The following is an 18,228-nucleotide window of genomic DNA, read 5'->3' as shown; positions in this document are numbered from 1 at the left end:
GAACACAATGCTCTTCTGACATCTCTGTCCATTTTAGCAACCGTGCATAGCAGATGCATAGCTGATGTATACTAATGGCAGCATGGTGGCTCAGTGGTTAGCACTGTTGCCTTTTAGTGCTAGGGACTTGGGTTCAAATCCCACTAAGGACAACGATAAATAAAGCGTTATTATTATTATAATAACGTCAGCAGAGAGAACTGTGGTCGTGATGTCATCAGAGAGCATTCCAAAAAGAAGAAAATTTCCTCTGTAGTATTCAGCAGCTAATAAGTACAGGAAGGATTTAGATTCTTTAATTGAAGTAATTTACAAATATGTTTAACTTTCTGCCACCAGTTGATTTAAAAGAAAAAAGGTTTTCACCGGAGTACCCCTTTAAGGGAATGTATAACAAATTGTATTTATGATTTTTTATTTATTTTTTACTTTAATACACCAGACATAATAAAAAGATCAACTGGAATAAGATCCCTCAAATGTATTAAGAGGCAAACAACTCTTAATAATTTTGGTGCATCCTTAAAGAAGAACTCCAGTATGTAACAACTTATCCTCACTATCCTAACTATAGGGGATAAGTGTCAGATCGCGCAGGGGGAGTTGGTTGCGGCCGCTGGGACCCCCCTCGATCTCATGCACGGCGCCCTGATCTCTGCCTGAAAGGTGCCCTTTTGACTACAGTACGAAACTGCAGCTGACACGCCCCCTCCATGCAGCTCAATGGCACAGTGGGAGATTGCCGAAAGCAGCGCTTCGGCTCTCCCATAGAGCTGCATGGATGGGGCGTGTCGGCCGCCGCTTCGTGCGGTGGTGAACACGCCATATTCATGCAGAGAGCCGGGGCATCATGCAGGAGATGGCAGGGGGTCACAGCAGTCGGATGCCCTGTGATCTGACACTTATGCCCTATCGTTAGGATAGGGGACAAGTTGTTACATCCCGGAGTTCTCCTTTAAAGGGGGACTCCGGTGGGAAAAAATTTTGTTAAATCAACTGGTGCTAGAAAGTTAAACAGATTTGTAAATTACTTCTATTAAAAAAATCTTTATCCTTCCAGTACTTTTTAGCAGCTGTATGCTACAGAGGAAATTCTTTTCTTTTTGAATTTCTTTTTTGTCTTGTCCACAGTGCTCTCTGCTAACACCTGACGCCCATATCAGGAACTGTACAGAGCAGGAGAAAATCCTCATAGCAAACCTATGCTACTCTGCACAGTTCCTGCACGGACAGAGGTGTCAACAGAGAGCACTGTGGGCAAGACAAAAAAGAAATTGAAAAAGCAAAGCATTTCCTCTGTAGCATACAGCTGCTAAAAAGTACTGGAAGGATAAATATTTTTTAATAGAAGTAATTTGCAAATCTGTTTAACTTTCTAACACCAGTTCATTTAAAAAAAAAAAAAATAAAAGCTTTCCACCGGAGTACCCCTTTAACTATCTGTGCTCCAAAATCTATGGCAGATCCAAGCTGGATTTTTGCTATCATTTATACCAATATTGTGGCATGAATTGTTCAACTTTTGCAAGTCTGAAAAACTGTGTACATGACTTGTTAGATTCCCAAAGAACAGTTCTAGGTAGCAGTTTGCTACTAGGTTTTAGTGTCTACATATGTTTCAAGGGAGGCAATGGAGGGAACCTCTTCATCTACTTGTTTTTTTGTGTGCAACCGTGTTGCCTGCTATTGCCTGTATAATAAGTGTGCCTGGTTAGCTATACCCTTGTCCCAATACCTTGCATGTAAATTCTTTCATAACCTTCCTACTTACACGTGGGAGTGCTTCCAGTAGCCATTTTGCACATCATTGATCCTGAATTGAGATTTCTTGGAAACGGTTCTATTCTGGAAGCAATTGAGAGTGATAAAAGCCATATTCCGCAGAATTTCTTCCTTTTCTACCAGGCTGTCCTATTGTGAAATCTTTGCCTTCAATGTTTCTAGTAAAAAATAAATAAATGATGCAACGAGAAGCCAAACTGAACACAGGAATTATATGGTCGGTAGTTGTCTGCATTTGGCCCGTTTAGCAGTAGAATACTGGCTGTGGGTTACGGTGACACAGAGCCTTGTCATTCTCATGGGTTGTAATTGTGATTGTTCTATCAAGAGTCACATCCTCTCAGAAATCTCTACAAGGATATGAGGTTGGAGAACAATGTAGATACTGAATATTAGTATTATAGTTGTTATTGCAGTAGACTTACTCACGATATTTACCAGGCTTATTTAGGAAATGTGGTGAAAAAGCTCTTTGAAGTCTACCCCTTGTTATAACTGCGGCAGCATCTCCTGCCAAAAGCCTAAAATTGATGGTGGGAGGGGGTGGCCGCAGTCATTACTGAATGTACTTATTTATATTGTTGTCTATATTGGGACGATGCCACTTACAGGATATTTTTGAGAATGCATACAATATTATTTAACAATTAAATGATACTATAGAATAGCTCATAATAACTTGATATGTTTAAAGTGGCAGAAATTTTCTCTAAAGCACATGTTCATATAGAAGTTGAAAATGTTGGTTTAGTCATCCTGTATTGATCCTTGTTCTGTATTGATCTACTGTTTAAAGGGGTACTCCAAAGGATAGGGGATAAGATATCTGTTCACGGGGGTCCCGAGCTGGGGACTCCGCGATCTCGGCTGCGGCACCCCAGACATCTGGTGCACGGACCGAAATTTGCTCTGTGTCGGATGACTGGAGATGCAGGGCGGAGGCTTGTAACGTCACGGCCACACCCCGCTCGTGATGTCATGGCCACACCCCTCAATGCAAGTCTATGGAAGGGGGCATGGCGGACGTCACGCCCCCTCCCATAGACTTGCATTGAAGGGGTGTGATCATGAAGTCACGAGTATTCGGCGCTGCACCCGACGCTGTAAACGAACACCAGGTGCAGCAGGGAGATCACGGGGGTCCCAAGTAGCGAGACCCCCATGATCAGACATCTTATTCCCTATCCTTTGGCTAGGGAAAAAGATGTCTAGGGGTGGAGTACCCCTTTAATGTTTAAAGCGACCCTCCAGTTCACAGCTAAAAATTCTGTATACCTGTAGAGTGAACCAGCCCGATACCGAAGTCAACACTGGGCTACCAAAGAGCAGGTTGTGTTTTATGGTAGAGAAGGACACTTTATTACAGCTGTCTTACATACACAGAGTTTCGGATTGGAAGCGGGAGAATTGTAGCAGTAAGACCAAAGGGGGGGGGGGGGTGTACCAGATATGTTGACTATACATTCTGCATATGCAGTAACATTTTTGCCACAAGGGCAGGTTTATCATATGATAAAGCACAGACTAATATAAAACTTAGAAAATACGAAATGTTTACAGACAGTCATCGCAGCAAAGCGCGACACGACAGCACAAAGTAAGCCTTGCCAATTTTTGCATACTTTAAACTAAAAAAAAAAAAAAAAGCAAAAGATTAACTTCTCAGAATGTTGGGTGATAGGACCTTGGGCTCTCACAGTTTTTAATGCACTGGCAAATAAATCCTATATTGGCAATATATCCTGATATGGGTTAGTAAAGCAGTGTAAAGTTGTCTCTTTGTCACTATTTGTGCATCGTTAATAGACATGTTGTATTCTAAGTATTGTTCTCATGAATCGTCACTATTGTAGTATATTATCAGGTACTGAAATAGCTAATATTCAACTTTGTTCTATTTTAGACACTTTGGAGTCTGGACCAAATAAATGTCAAAGGTGAGTCTGTCTATCTATCCCATAGCTATCTATCTATCTAGCAACAAAAGAATACAGCAGCACACTGCTAGCACAAAAATACAGATAAAACATGAAATGCTATACAGCTATAGTGCAAAAAATGAAAAAGTGAGGTACTTAGCTCACAATTTGGCGGCCAAATAGCTTGGACCATCCCACCACCATAAGGTGACCTCATTGGGACGGATCCTACACTGTGAATATGCCTCTGTGCAATCAGTTTAACAGGCATTGCAAGGTCTGAGACGTCCAGCACCTTATACACAGCTAATAGAGATGGGTGGGGTGCAGGAGCCAACCTGGAGGTAGCCACTCCCCTGTATGTATCTATATATCTATCTCATATCTATCTATCTATCTATCCATCTATCTTTCTATCTATCTATCTTAGATCTATCTGTTTGCCTGTCTGTCTGTCTATCTATTATCGACCAAACAGACGGCAGCTAACAGAGCTTCTTAAAGGAAATGTGTCACCTACATAAATGTTTTATTTAATTTTTGTACTATAATATGGGGTAGCCTTCTTGTCTGAGTTGATTTTATCTGCAGTTAGAGACATGCTTTATATTAAACTTCATGAATATAGTAATAGACTGGGCGGACCCTGTTTACTTGAAACATCCAGAGCAGCATATGTTTGCTATGGGGATTTTCTCCTACTCTGGACAGTTCTTAAAATGGACAGAGATGTCAGCAGAGAGCACTGTGGTCATGATGTAAGCAGAGAGCTCTGTGTTCCAAAAAGAAAACCATTTCCTCTGTAGTATTCAGCAGCTAGTAAGTACTGGAAGGATTAAGATTTTTTAATAGAAGTAATTTACAAATCTGTTTAACTTTCTGGCACCAGTTGATTTAAAAAAAAAGTTTTCCACGGGAGTACCCCTTTAATAATATAGATAGTAAAGTGTAAATGTTTAACATAAAAACTTAATTCAAAGATTCAAAGTATAGTTTTTTTTTTCTGATGACACATTCCCTTTAAAGAGTTAGTCTCCCTTAGCTAGGGCAGCAGTATAGACTTTAAGTGTATCTGTTGTTAGCAAAAAACTTTTAAGATAATGTAGATAATACCATTTTATGTATATTTGTGATATACATTGGTTATTTTTGGGTGAAAAATGCTGTCCATACTAATGACAAGTACACTTGAAGCCTCCTTCGTGATCTCGTAGCCCGGGAATATCTCTGAGACTCCTGCGATAAGACAGGTTCCCAGAACTTCCATGTTGGAGGACCCATAGACTTGCATTGGACCTCCAACATCAGGGTTCCGAGAATCCATCTGATCATGTGAGTCTCCAATCGATTCTCTGGGCAAAAGATCGCCCAGGAAGTTTAAATGTACCCTGCTGCCTGAGTGAAGGGAGACTAATGCTTTAAATGACACAATACCCTGAGGCCTTGTTCACACTATGGAAATTCCAATTGGAATATTAATTTCAATGGGAATCTGCTCCACAGTTTACACGTCTGAAGTTCCGTTGCAGAACTTCTGACAAGGAATTTTATTCCTCCGGTAGATTAAATATGTTCAATCAGGTGGAATTCGCTGGAGAAGAGCTCTGTAGTGAATAGCAGTGAATGATCTGCACAGACATTGAGCGCCGATTCTGGAAGAGCCCACTGCAATCTTATAGGGGTTATCCAGCGGAAGGAGTTTTTTTTTTTTCCAACTATGCCCTCTTAACAACATAGAAAAAAATAACTTTTATTTATGGTACCTCCAGCACTTGCAGCGGTGCCTCTGGTGTCCTGCTTTGGTTGAACCTGGAGTGGCATTGGGGCCAAAAGTGTCACACTGCCGCTCAGCCAATAACCGTCCGCAGCAGTCATGTCAGCCAGTGATTGGCTGAGGGGCAGTGTGACACTCTGGGCTTCAACATCAATCCGGCCCCGGCGTCACAATTTCTGACAGAAAGCGGATTGTGGTGGGGGACCGGAGCGGGACACCGAAGGCTCCGCTGGAGTGCTGGAGGTTTGAAGAAATTTCCAAAGTTGTAAGAAAAAAAAAAAACTCCTCCCACTGGATAACCCCTTTAATTTGCCAAGAATATCCACTAATTTCCATAATGTGAATGTACCATACCTTTTATTTTAAACTTCTATTGGGGAAAACAACAAACACAGCCACATGCATGTATGGGTTTGAGGCTGGGGGGGGGGGGGGGGGGATGGGGACTGGGTTACAGTTCGTATTTTGGAATCAATACCTTTGAAGCAAGATGCAATGTCTATGTGTTTTAGTGGAATAAGCTGTCCACCATTGCCCATTTGTGTACCAAGTCTTTTCAGTTGCCCTCTAAGCATTCTAAAGACCATGGGGTTAGGTTACACTTATAACATGATAGGGATAAAAATAAAGGAAGCATTTTATTGATCGATTTTCAATAGCTGAACTAATGCAATTGTGTTTCTTTCACTTAATCTAGTGCAGTTAATAAAAAAGGTGCCAACAAGGATGAGACGTACTGGAGGGAGATCAATGCAGCGATGGCCTTAACAAACCTGGCGCAAGGGAAGGACAAACTGCAGGGCACCACCAGCTGCATCATCCAGAAATCATCACACATATCAGAAGTTAAGACTGTTAAAGTGCCACTTATCCATCAGTATCAATGAATGGGACTCCGCTACCAACAATGGCGCACTTGGGACTGGTGATCACAACCACAAGCATGTTTTTGCCTTAGAACATTTCATAGACTTTTTGAAACCAGACTTGGACTTCTATGTATAAGTTCTTTGACCCACCGGGTTTTACAGGACATGTAAATTTTTATGTCTTCTTTATGTTTTTTTTTTAACCAAAATACTAACTTATTTTATGCTACGGGGCATAAATACTCAGCTTATAAGTAAAACTGTCTGCCTTGCTTCTACCATATGTGCCTTGCCTTTCAGTAATAAGCTAGAACGTGGGCATGATATGAAATATTTATGCCTTAAATTATGAATGCCGTAATGTTTTTTTTATTTGTATTTAGTCTTGGACTTCTTGTATTCAGGTAACCTGAACTGAAAACGGATTATGTTGCCAAACACAGAACCAATGCATTCATTCCAGCAGACGATTGGCAATGATTGATATGCCTTGTTGTTGTTTTGTACGGTCAGATAATGTAAATTACCAGTGTTTATTTTGTTCATGACAGAGGACTATCACCAAATTCGAAAAGTCTTTCTTTTTTATATAATTAATTTTAAAAAATTTGCAATAAAATTCACAAATGTTTATAAAACTGTGAGAATTTGATACATTTTGCTGGTGTTTATGCTAAATTCACTCATCCTAATTTAGGCAGTTTTTTAAGGGCAGAATTATAAAAGTATCCATACATTTTTAAAGTTGATGGAAACTGAATATTTTAACCAAAAAAATTCTTCGGGTGAAATTTAATGGGGTACTCCGTAGGGAAAAAAAAAGGTTTATAAATCAACTGGTGCCAGAAAGTTGTTCAGATTTGTCTGGAACTGTCCAGAGCAGGAGCAAATCCCCATAGCAAACCTTTCCTGCTTTGGACAGTTCCTGACATGAGGTGTCAGCAGAGAGCACTGTGGTCAGACTGGAAAGAACTTCAAAACTTCCTCTGGAGCATACAGCAGCAGATAAGTACTGGAAGGATTAAGCAACGTAGCTCACCATCAATGTGCAAGATGTCCTAGGGCAGACCACTGTATAGAGGTGCAGGATGCACAGATGGGTCGACTCCCATTCAGAAACATGCACAAGGAATGCCTCTAGAAAAATAACAATTAAATACAAAATCGAAATACAAAAGTGACCTACAGAAAAATAAAAGACAGCGAAACCCCAACGAGTTTTGAACTTTATACAGTTCTTAGTTGTGGCAGTACAAGTGTATGATACAGAGCCACGTTATCTCGAGAACAGGGTCCCGTCTCTCCTTGTGCATGCCGTAGTGGGTTGGAACATGCTCCATAAATTCTGTACGGGAACTCCAAAGATACACGAGCGATGTCCTCATGTATCTCCAGTGCTCCCATAGTGTATGTAGCATATGCAAAATGCTGCTCCATGCACAGGGGAGACGTGACCCCATTCTGGAGATTGAGAGGTTAACAAAGGTTCCCCTTCCCATCCACAAGAAGACATTTATCCCTTATCCTACAGATAGGGGACAAGTTTAAAAGTAGTGGGGAACCCCTTTAAAGTCTAGGGAATAGTGTCCGTCAGTGCACACATTGTTTTAAGAAAGGGGCATAATTCCAACATTGGCATGAGGGATGTTTTTTTCAAACAATGTGTGCAGTGATGACCACTTTTCCATAGACTTTAACCCTTAAAGAACCAAGGCCCATTTTTTTCAAATCTGGCTTTTCTCACTTTATGTACTTTAGTGATTATATGTGAAAAATTCCCACATTTTGTAAAGTTTAAAAAAGTGGCATTTTTCATGAAAAGGGTTTTTTAAGGGATCAGTTCATTTCTATAGTGGATTTGAGAGGTTTGTATGCCAGAAAACACTCTGTTTTTAAAACTGCACCCCTCAAAGAATCCACAGCAGAATATAGGAACTTTATTAACCTTTTAAATGGCTGATAAGAATGCAAAGGAATAAAATGAGGTAAAATTAAAAAAAACGAAAACTTTTTTGCAACTTTTCAATTTAAATTATTTTTTTCCGTAACCCAGCAGATATTAAATGAAAAATTACTGCAACTTAATATTTATTAGCTGAATCTGCATTTTTCAGAAAGATCCCATGTGTGACCCTAGTGTTATGCTTGACTTACACATAGGCTTTAGAAATAAAGGACCCCCTGTGGGTTTTGGGGCCTTCATTTTAGTAGTGTGCTTTTTTGGCACCATGTGGGGTTTTCCACAAGTGTTACAGTGACAAAACATAAGACCCCCCCCCCCCCCTCCCAAAAAAAAAGAAAAAGACCCAATTTTGAAAACCACACCCCTCAAGAAAGTGAGCTGTGTTATGAGAATTTACCATCATGCATCTTATGTTTTGGGAGATTAGTGTGGGCGCACATTACAACACCTGACCTTATATTTTATAGTTGAGCTGAGTTATACCAGCAGTAGCCTAGGCCCTGGCCCCAACATCAATGGGGCTGTGTGTGTGGCCGGCAACAACTTAATGTGCGTTAAAGGGGTACTCCGGTGCTAAGACATCTTATCTCCTATTCAAAGGATAGGAGATAAGATGCCTGATCGCGGGGGTCCCGCCGCTGGGGACCCCTGTGACCTTCCACGCTGCACCCCGTAAGAATCATCCCCCAGAGCGTGCTCGCTCCGGGTCTGATTACTAGCGATCACGGGGACGGAGCATAGTGACATCACGGCTCCGCCCCGTGTGGCGTCACGCTCCGCCCCCTCTATGCAAGCCTATGGATGGGGCGTGACAGCTGTCATGCCCCCTCCATAGGCTTGCATTGAGGGGGCGGAGCGTGATATCACATGGGGCGGAGCCGTGACATCACTATGCTCTGTCCCCCTGATCGCCAGTAATCAGAGCCGGAGCGGGTATGCTCCGGGGGGCTGATTCTAACAGGGTGCGGCGTGGAAGATCACGGGGGTCTCCAGCGGCGGGACCCCCGTGATCAGGCATCTTATCCCCTATCCTTTGGATAGGAGATAAGATGTCTTAGCACCGGAGTACCCCTTTAACGCACATTAAGTTGTTGCCGGCCACACACACAGCCCCATTGATGTTGGGGCCAGGGCCTAGGCTACTGCTGGTATAACTCAGCTCAACTATAAAATATAAGGTCAGGTGTTGTAATGTGCGCCCACACTAATCTCCCGGAGCGCCGGAGTACCCCTTTAATGTCTCTGAACAGACTACAACTGAGATCCTCACAGCTCTCAAAAAAACATATTTTTTTAAATATCTGAACAAATTTCCAAATTTAGATTTAGCAAAATTCACAAAGCCCTGGATAAAAAAAAGAATCTAAATGTTTATTTGCTTTTTCTGCAAGGAATCAAATCATTCTTTTACATAACACAAATAACAAGTTATTTATACTGACGCCGATCAGAATATGACCCGATTTACATGATCCCGAATATGTTTTGTGAAATTTCTGCCAGATTTACAGCTGCTTTGATGGTTGTACATGGTTCTTTCAAGTTGGAATGTCTTTTTTTTTTTTTCTTTTAGTATTCTACATCAGCGAAGATCTAAAGAAGACTCAAACCCGCTTCCAAAGTTCAAGGAGATAAATAAAATATTATTTAGAAATTGTTTGGATAATACCGTACTTTTTTTTTGTTCCAAGGGCCCCCTTACTATCAGCTGATATGCTGCTGTTGAACCCCACATACGCATGTAATTGTTTAGGGAGACCGACAACAAAGGGTCCAATTTCTCGTAGCACCCCTGCAGAACAAATAGATTCCCACTGAACTCAATGGACTCGCTGTCTAAGTAATGCATGGATGTAGCCAGTCCTCCTGATCATTAGCTTGAAAATAGTTGTAATGATGATCTGAAAAATAAATTCATGTTTTTAGGATTTTTGTAGCGCTGTGCTATTGTATGTTTAGCTATCTATCCCATTATCTATTTCATATCTATCTATAGTAGAAAAAAACACAGCACACAAGAAAGTGTCTTCAGTGCAAAAAAGGTGCTATTTATTCCATCTTTAACAAGATATACAAATATATTTTTTTTGTATATCTTGCTAAAGATGGAATAAGTAGCACCTTTTTTGCACTGAAGACACTTTCTTGTATGCTGCGTTTTTTCTACTGTATTGAAGTTGGACTACTTAACCAAGCCTCCTATGACTACGTGCACCTATACACTTTTTACTGGTATTTGGCGGATGTGCTGCTTTATCTATCTATCTCATACCTATCTATCTATTTATCTATCTATATATCCCATCCGGGTGTCGGGTGCAAGCTGGTATAAGCTCTGGTCCGGAGACTTGAAGTAGATTTCCAAAAATAAGTAACTCAAGCTTGAGAAAGGCTGTAATTGGACGGCCGAAATGTCGCTAGACTGTGGGTGAATAAACTTCACAATTGTTTTTCACTACACTGTTGTGCTGCTGGAGTTACTTATTTTTGGATATCTATCTATCTAATATCTATCTATCTCATATCTATCTATCTCATCTATCTATCTATCTCATATCTAGCAACATGAGAATACAGCAGCATACTGCTAGCACAAAGATATGGATAAAACATGAGTATATAGATGAAACATGAGTATATAGATAAAACAAGAAAAGCTATACAGCTGTAGTGCAATAAATGAAAATATGAAACAGTGAGGTACTTAGCTTGCAAATTTGGCGGCCAAATAGCTTGGACCGTCCCACCACGGTAAGGTGACCTCATTTTGGGACGGACCCTACACTATGAATATGCCTCTGTGTGAACAGTTCAGCAGGCATTGCAAGGTCTGAAACATCCAAGGCACCTTATATACACCTGATAGAGGTGGGTGGGGTGCAAGAGCCAACATGGAGGTAGATTTTCATGTTTTATCTATATACTCATGTTTCATCTATATACTCATGTTTTATCTATATCTTTGTGCTAGCAGTGTGCTGCTGTATTCTCCTGTTACTGTATATTTAGCCCAGCAGCCTGCACCTGTAAGCCAGGTCCATATAATAGTTTGGAATCAATAGTGCTGGCCAACTTATTCTTTGGTTGTATCTCATATCTATCTATCCCATTATCTATCTATCTATCTATCTCATATCTATCTATCTATATCATATCCATCTATCTCATATCTATCTATCTATATCATATCCATCTACCTCATATCTATCTTCTGGATAAATGCAGAACACCAAATGAAAAATCCTGTGCAACGATTATTTATTAACAGGAATAAATCACCATTGCACAGAATTTTTTGTTTGGTGTTCTGCATTTGTCCAATAAATATTATCCTGGATTGGCTTACCACGATCCTATACCTGCGTGCACCCTTTACATAGAATTGCCTATTTTGGATCTGTTGGTTTTATTATCTATCTGTCTAAAACATTAATTTTATTACAAGAGCAAGAGACTCCTATTATGCATAAACTTTCTTTTACTACTGACTGCAGCAAACCAATCAAAATACAGGAAAGAGAAAAAAGTTCAATATGCAAATGAGAGTGGCTAGTTGACCAATCAGAGTGTAGGATAGTCCATAAAACAGCTGCTCTCAACAGAAACATCCTCTTTCTTGCTGCTGCCAGTGGCAACAGATAAGTATTTTTCTTCTGCTCTGTTTTTTCTTATTTTTCCTATTAATTTGGGATATATGTCCGTATATTCAATTATGTGCGGACATATCTCTCTATATTAGCGGTGTATATATATATATATGTATCCCTTCATCTCCAATGACCGTAGATTTCAAAGAGGCTCCTTCTCCAATGTTAACACTTCACAACCTCCCACATATACACAACCCTCACCATTTTTCCCTCCCAGGGGCCGTCCATGGAGGGCCAGAGGCCAAAGGGGATTTCCAAGATCTCGCCCTTCTTCAAGTAAGTCATTATCCTCTACAACATATTCCTCTGGGGGGCAGACTGACCCATTTTTTCCAAAATTGGTCTATAATAACATCAGATTCGTGGATACTTCATGCGGTCATGGGATATCAGATAGAGTTTTATGCTCCTCCAACTCAATGGGAACTCCCTCATCCCATGGTATTTTCGATTTCAGACGAAAATCTGATTACTTCAGAAACCAGGGAACTATGTTCCAAGAAAGCAATATTTTCGGTTCCCCTTCACACACCAGGTTTTGTGAGCAACCTGTTCCTAGTCAAAAAGAAAGACGGAGGTCATCGACCCGTCATCAATTTAAAATAACGAATACGTAAGATACCAACATTTCAAGATGGAGGGCATCCATCTTCTAAGGGATCTATTATGGCCAAACGATTGGTTGGTAAAAATAGATCTGACGGATGCTTATCTCATGATTCCCATGCATCCTTCTTCTCAAAAATTTCTCCAATTCATATGGAAAAACAAAAAATGGCAATTTTCCAGTCTCCCGTTTGGTCATCCGCTCCTTGGTGTTTCACCAAACTTCTAAAACCAGTGGTATCATACCTCAGAAGTCAAGGAGTTCGTTTGATCATATATCTAGACGACATCCTCCTCATGGCGGATTCTTTGTCCCTTATTCATCTACATATGCGATGGATTCTGTCTCTATTAACAAACCTGGGGTTTATAATCAATTACCAAAAATCAGTTCTAATTCCTTCTCAGGAAATAGAATTTCTAGGATTCATGGTCAATACTCAATCGGCCATCCTCAGTCTTCTAACAAGAAAATTAAAAATGATTCGAAGGGAAATTCATTAAATTTTAAACAAATCTCTAATTTCCCTCAGAATGATTGCTCGAATTGTAGGCCTTCTATCTGCTTCAATTCAAGCAGTTTTTCCAGCTCCTTTACATTATCAAGCTCTCCAACGCCTCAAGACTTTACATTTGAGGAACGGTTTGGGATATTCAGACAAAATATCCCTGAACCACGATACCAGAGAAGAACTTCTTTGGTGGCTAGAACATGTCCAGGCTTGGAACGGAAAAGCAATTTTCAATTCCTTACCGGACATTGTCATTGAATCAGATGCGAGTCTATCAGGATGGGGCGCCCTTTGTGGTACCCGCACCATGGTCCCAAGAGGAATCACGTCTCCATATCAATTGTTTAGAATTATTAGCAGCTTCATTTGCTCTGAAGAGTTTCGCTCGAGACAAATCTCATTGCTGCATTTTAATTCGGATGGACAATATTCCAGCTGTCCAATATATCAACAAATTAGGCGGTACCAAATCGAAGATTTGAACAGATATCGCGAAAGAGTTTTGGCATTTATGTCTAGACAAGGATATAGCGCTGAAAGCAGAATATCTTCCAGGAATCTCCAATTCCGTAGCAGATTGGAATTCTCGTTATCTTCTCGACTCCAGCGACTGGATGTTGGACCGTAATGTTTTCAATCAACTTTATCATCTTTGGGGTCCAATTCTTGTAGACCTGTTTGCATCACGTCTGAATCATCAGACTCCCCAATTTTTCAGTTGGCGTCCAGATCCGGAAGCTATCGGCACGGATGCTTTTCTTCAAACCTGGCCATCAGTCCTTCTATACGCATTCCCACCATTCAATCTCATTCCAAGAGTTCTTCTACATGCGAAGGCTCAGAGATCAACCCTTGTGTTGATAACCCCTTGGTGGCCAACTCAGACTTGGTTTCCACATGTATTGAGTATGACAATAGATTGCCCCAGAATTCTTCAATCGTATCCCTCCATTCTCCTCAATCCATCGGGTCACCCTCATCCCCTAATTCTATCAGGTCAACTCAATCTGATAGCTTGGCTCATATCAGGCCAGACGGATTTGTCGAAGGCCTTTCAAAATCAGCTCAAAATATCTTATCAGAAGCCTGGGCTCCAGGTACAAGAACAGCATATCGTTCCGCATGGAAACTCTGGAATAATTGGTGCTTGAAACGGGATTTGGATCCCGTACATGCACCTTTAAACAACATTATACATTTTCTCTCTCATTCTTTTGACTCTGGTAGAGCATATCCTACAATCAACGTTTATCGTTCTGCGATTTCTTTTCATCACGCACCTATCAATTCTCTGCCGATTGGTAAACATCCCCTTATTTGTAAATTGTTACTTGGAATTCGTTTTAAAAGACCTCCGGTTCCTAAATATCATTCTACGGGGGATGTACGTACTTTATTAAATTTTTTCTCTTCTTGGCCAGATAATGAGTTTCTCTCCTTGAAATTTTTATCTTTTAAACTTACAGTTCTTTTATGTCTGATATCTTTTAAAAGAGTTTCTGATGTCAGGGCTTTAGATATTTCTCACAGAATTTTTTCACTACAAGGTGTAACTTTTTCCATTTTTCGTCGAACAAAAACTGATCTTCGTAATGTTTTTTATCCTTATTTTCCTCATAACAAACGATTATGTGTCATTTGTTGTCTTAAAACATAGGAACAAAAAACTGCTGGTATCAAACTTCCATCTTCTACCCAACTTTAATTATCATATTGCAAACCTTACCTTCCTGTCTCTTCATCTACTTTGGCCAGATGGGTCAGATCAACCATGTCTTTGGCTGGTATTGATACTTCTATATTTGGTGCCCATTCAACTAGAGGTGCTATGTCAACTTCAGTTTATCAATCTGGTGGAGCTCTCTCTGATATCCTGAGAACTGCTGACTGGTCCTCCGAATCCACTTTTCACAATTTTTATTTTAGACCAGAACCTCATGTATCTATGGTTCTTTTTAATTAATTTGTTGTATTCCTTTGCTGTTATTATATTATTACTATAGCTTTGAACTAGCATAATAGGAGCCTCTTGCTTTTGTAATGAAATTGGGGATTTTCCTAGCTTTGGTGCTGGAAAATATAGATTTTATTAAAGACAAGAAGCGAATATTATCCCTCCCTTTTTACCTATCCCTTATGTTAATATCTATATATTTTTCTTTCAGTTTAAAACCTGGATGGTGTTTATTTCAAGTTTCTCTTCATGATTGAATCCATGAGGTCGTTTTTCGTTCCTGGTTCTTCAAGTTCCTGTTTTCTGCATCAAGAAAGAGGATTTTTCCGTTGAGAGCAGCTGTTTTATGGACTATCCTACACTCTGGTCAACTAGCAACTCCTATTTGCATATTGAACTTTTTTCTCTTTCCTGTATTTTGATTGGTTTGCTGCTGTCAGTAGTAAAAGAATGTTTAAGCATAATACACGTCTCTTGTCTTTAATAAAATATATATTTTCCAGCACCAAAGCTAGGAAAATCCCCAATTATCTATCTATTTATCCATGTCCTCTCTATGGGGGAGATCTATCAAAACCTGTGCAGAGGAAAAGTTGCCCAGTTGCCCATAGCAACCAATCAGATCGCTTCTTTCATTTTTAACAAGACCACTACAAAATGAAAGAAGCGATCTGATTGGTTGCTATGGGCAACTGGACAACTTTTCCTTTGCACAGGTTTTGATAAATCTCCCCCATATATATATCTATCTGTCTGTCACATATTTATTTAACTGTCTATTTACACATCTATCTATCTATGTATCTATTATTCTATTAATCTAACTATTCGACTATCTATCATCTATCCTCTCTCTCTCCCTCTGTCTCTCTCTCTGTCTCTCTCTTTCTCTCTGTCTCTCTCTGTCTCTCTCTGTCTCTCTCTGTCTCTCTTTCTGTCTCTCTCTGTCTCTTTCTCTCTGTCTCTCTCTCTATTTCTATCTCTCTCTGTCTCTCTCTCTGTCTCTCTCTGTCTCTCTCTCTGTCTCTCTCTGTCTCTCTCTCTGTCTCTCTTTCTCTCTGTCTCTCGTCTCTCTCTCTGTCTCTCTCTCTCTCTCTCTGTCTCTATCTCTGTCTCTCTCTCTGTCTCTCTCTCTCTGTCTCTCTGTCTCTCTCTCTCTCTGTCTCTCTCTCTTTCTGTCTCTCTCTCTCTCCAGACATTGCCCATAGCAACCAATAAGTGTCCCTTTTAGGTCAGTCTCTCTCATGGTCCTACATTCCATGTATCAGCTCAGGTTTGTACTATGACTGTATTGTGTTATGAAGTATTCTGTGACAATGAATTATATTTTTCAAACATAACAGATGAGTGATTCCAGTCATTGCCGCCTTTGTCAATAGGGAAAAAGAAGCAATGAAAATAATTTTGTCTGAATATAGACGATTGAAACAAGATACATCCAGCATGATATCAGACCAAGGTTTAGATCTTGTGGTTGTGGAAAGTATTCAAGGTAAATCTCGGGAGTCAGTCGGGAGCCAAGTAGGTATGCTAAACGGTAACACATTTCATAATAATTCTGGATTCACATTTTCTGTCCAGCAGAGTTAGCTGATCTTCATATTGATCTTTATTGGCTTTGAGGGAATCCAGTCTAGTCCAGACAATTACCCCCATTATCCAAAATCTTTCTGTATATAAGAGTCGCATTCCTCCGCTGAACTGTAGGCGCGTGAGATGAAGTTTCAGTCCTCGTACAAGGGCTACAATAAATGTTTTTGTGTTTCCTAGAAAATGAATGTTGAGTTCTCAAAAACATTCTATCCCTGTGCATATGACTGACCAGTGGACTCATAGGGCGTAACTAGCCACAGCTGCCCACGCAATAGATTTAGGGACATAGCAGTAACACAAGGGACCACATCAAAGTATTCTCTTGGTGTGGCTGAATGCTAAGAGTAACAATAGGGTTAGTTATGACAGATGTTTTAGATTTGTACTATGCAAATAGGACTCTTTTTGAAGTATTAACATTGTATTGGATTTTGGTTGCAGGGAGAAATGGTGTAAAGGATCCTATTATTTATTAGTTATGTCTATCAGTTACAATACTACAACACTGTCAAAGTGAGGCATGTACAGTATAAGTGGATGGATGTCATGTACACAGCGGAATTATTAGCATGGATACAAAGGGCTATGCCATCCTATGCCTTTGTGCGCCACTGTATGGTGCCACTATAATCCACAGAAGTTAAGATGGAGCATTTAATTCTTACAGCTCCTGGAATTATCGGACATGTCATATCAGGGCCTTACATAGAAAACATGCTGCTCAATAGAAAACCTCAAAATTGGGCCCCACTTTATACACAACCCTAACTTTTCCCACGACCAATGTGGTCATTAGTGGCAGGTATTAGCTCCAGATTGGAACCAAGGGCGCTATAAAAATAAATAATGCTACTAATAATAATAGCAGCTGGCACCCGTGGGGTATGGAGCTCGCCCAGCTCTTTAGCTCACAACGTACTTCCTTTATCCCAACCTATGAGGTGACTATACATTATGGGATAGGAAAGGGTTAAAAAATAAATAAATATATATATATATATATATATATATTTTTTTTTTTTACCCCAGGGATCTGCAGCATTTCCACAGCAACTGTAGATTTTGTGCAGATTATATAACCCGCACTAAATCTAGGGTATTTCAACAGCCCAAGCTTCCATGCTACAGATTTAAAATCTGTACCACATGTCAATTTCTGTGCAGATTTTGTACACATTTTTCGCTGTGTGTGGACAAGATTTCTAAAAAAATCCCATTCACTTTGCTGTTACTGTAATATACACTAGATATGAATACAATCTGGAAAATCTGCAGACTATCTCCCTTGTGTGAACATACCCTAAAAGAGGATTTTCCCCCAAAGGTGCCCATAGAGATAAGAGCAAACTTGGCCAAACCTTATTGGATGTTCTGACTGTTGAAGTTGGAGGGGAGAAGGGTCAGACCTGTTTAATTTCAATGCCAGGACCGTTTGTTCTTAAAGCGCAACTGTCAAGAAATTTTAGTGTAATAACCTGCACACAGCCTTTGTACTGTATGCAGGTGTTGTGTACAGCAATATTTTTACCTCATATTTGCAGGCTTTCGTGATGCTAAAAAGTGCTTTTATTCAAAGCCACTGACGGTCGGATAGGCGTGGTGCGAG

At 40.1% G+C, this 18,228-nt stretch overlaps 1 protein-coding gene and 1 long non-coding RNA gene across 12 annotated transcripts in view; one reads left to right on the top strand and one right to left on the bottom strand.

Annotated features, from left to right (window-relative positions):
* The window catches only part of MKX (mohawk homeobox), a 168,733-nt gene extending 161,813 nt beyond the window's left edge, over positions 1-6,920 (top strand). For 9 of the 11 annotated variants that reach the window (XM_056519390.1, XM_056519388.1, XM_056519389.1 and 6 more), the window contains 2 exons: positions 3,686-3,719; positions 6,173-6,920. In XM_056519390.1, coding sequence (XP_056375365.1) covers positions 3,686-3,719; positions 6,173-6,362 — 224 coding nt within the window. In that variant the 3' untranslated portion in view covers positions 6,363-6,920. The remainder of the gene's footprint in view (positions 1-3,685; positions 3,720-6,172) is intronic. The other 2 variants (XM_056519396.1, XM_056519395.1) reach the window with 1 other exon arrangement.
* The window catches only part of LOC130273115 (uncharacterized), an 86,900-nt gene that overhangs the window by 49,037 nt on the left and 19,635 nt on the right, over positions 1-18,228 (bottom strand). The gene's annotated exons all lie outside the window — the stretch shown is intronic.

The sequence above is a fragment of the Hyla sarda genome, chromosome 5, assembly GCF_029499605.1.
Source record: "Hyla sarda isolate aHylSar1 chromosome 5, aHylSar1.hap1, whole genome shotgun sequence".
Classification (NCBI taxonomy): domain Eukaryota; kingdom Metazoa; phylum Chordata; class Amphibia; order Anura; family Hylidae; genus Hyla; species Hyla sarda.
Note: the sequence above shows the minus strand (reverse complement) of the source record. Positions and strands in the feature narration are given on the sequence as shown.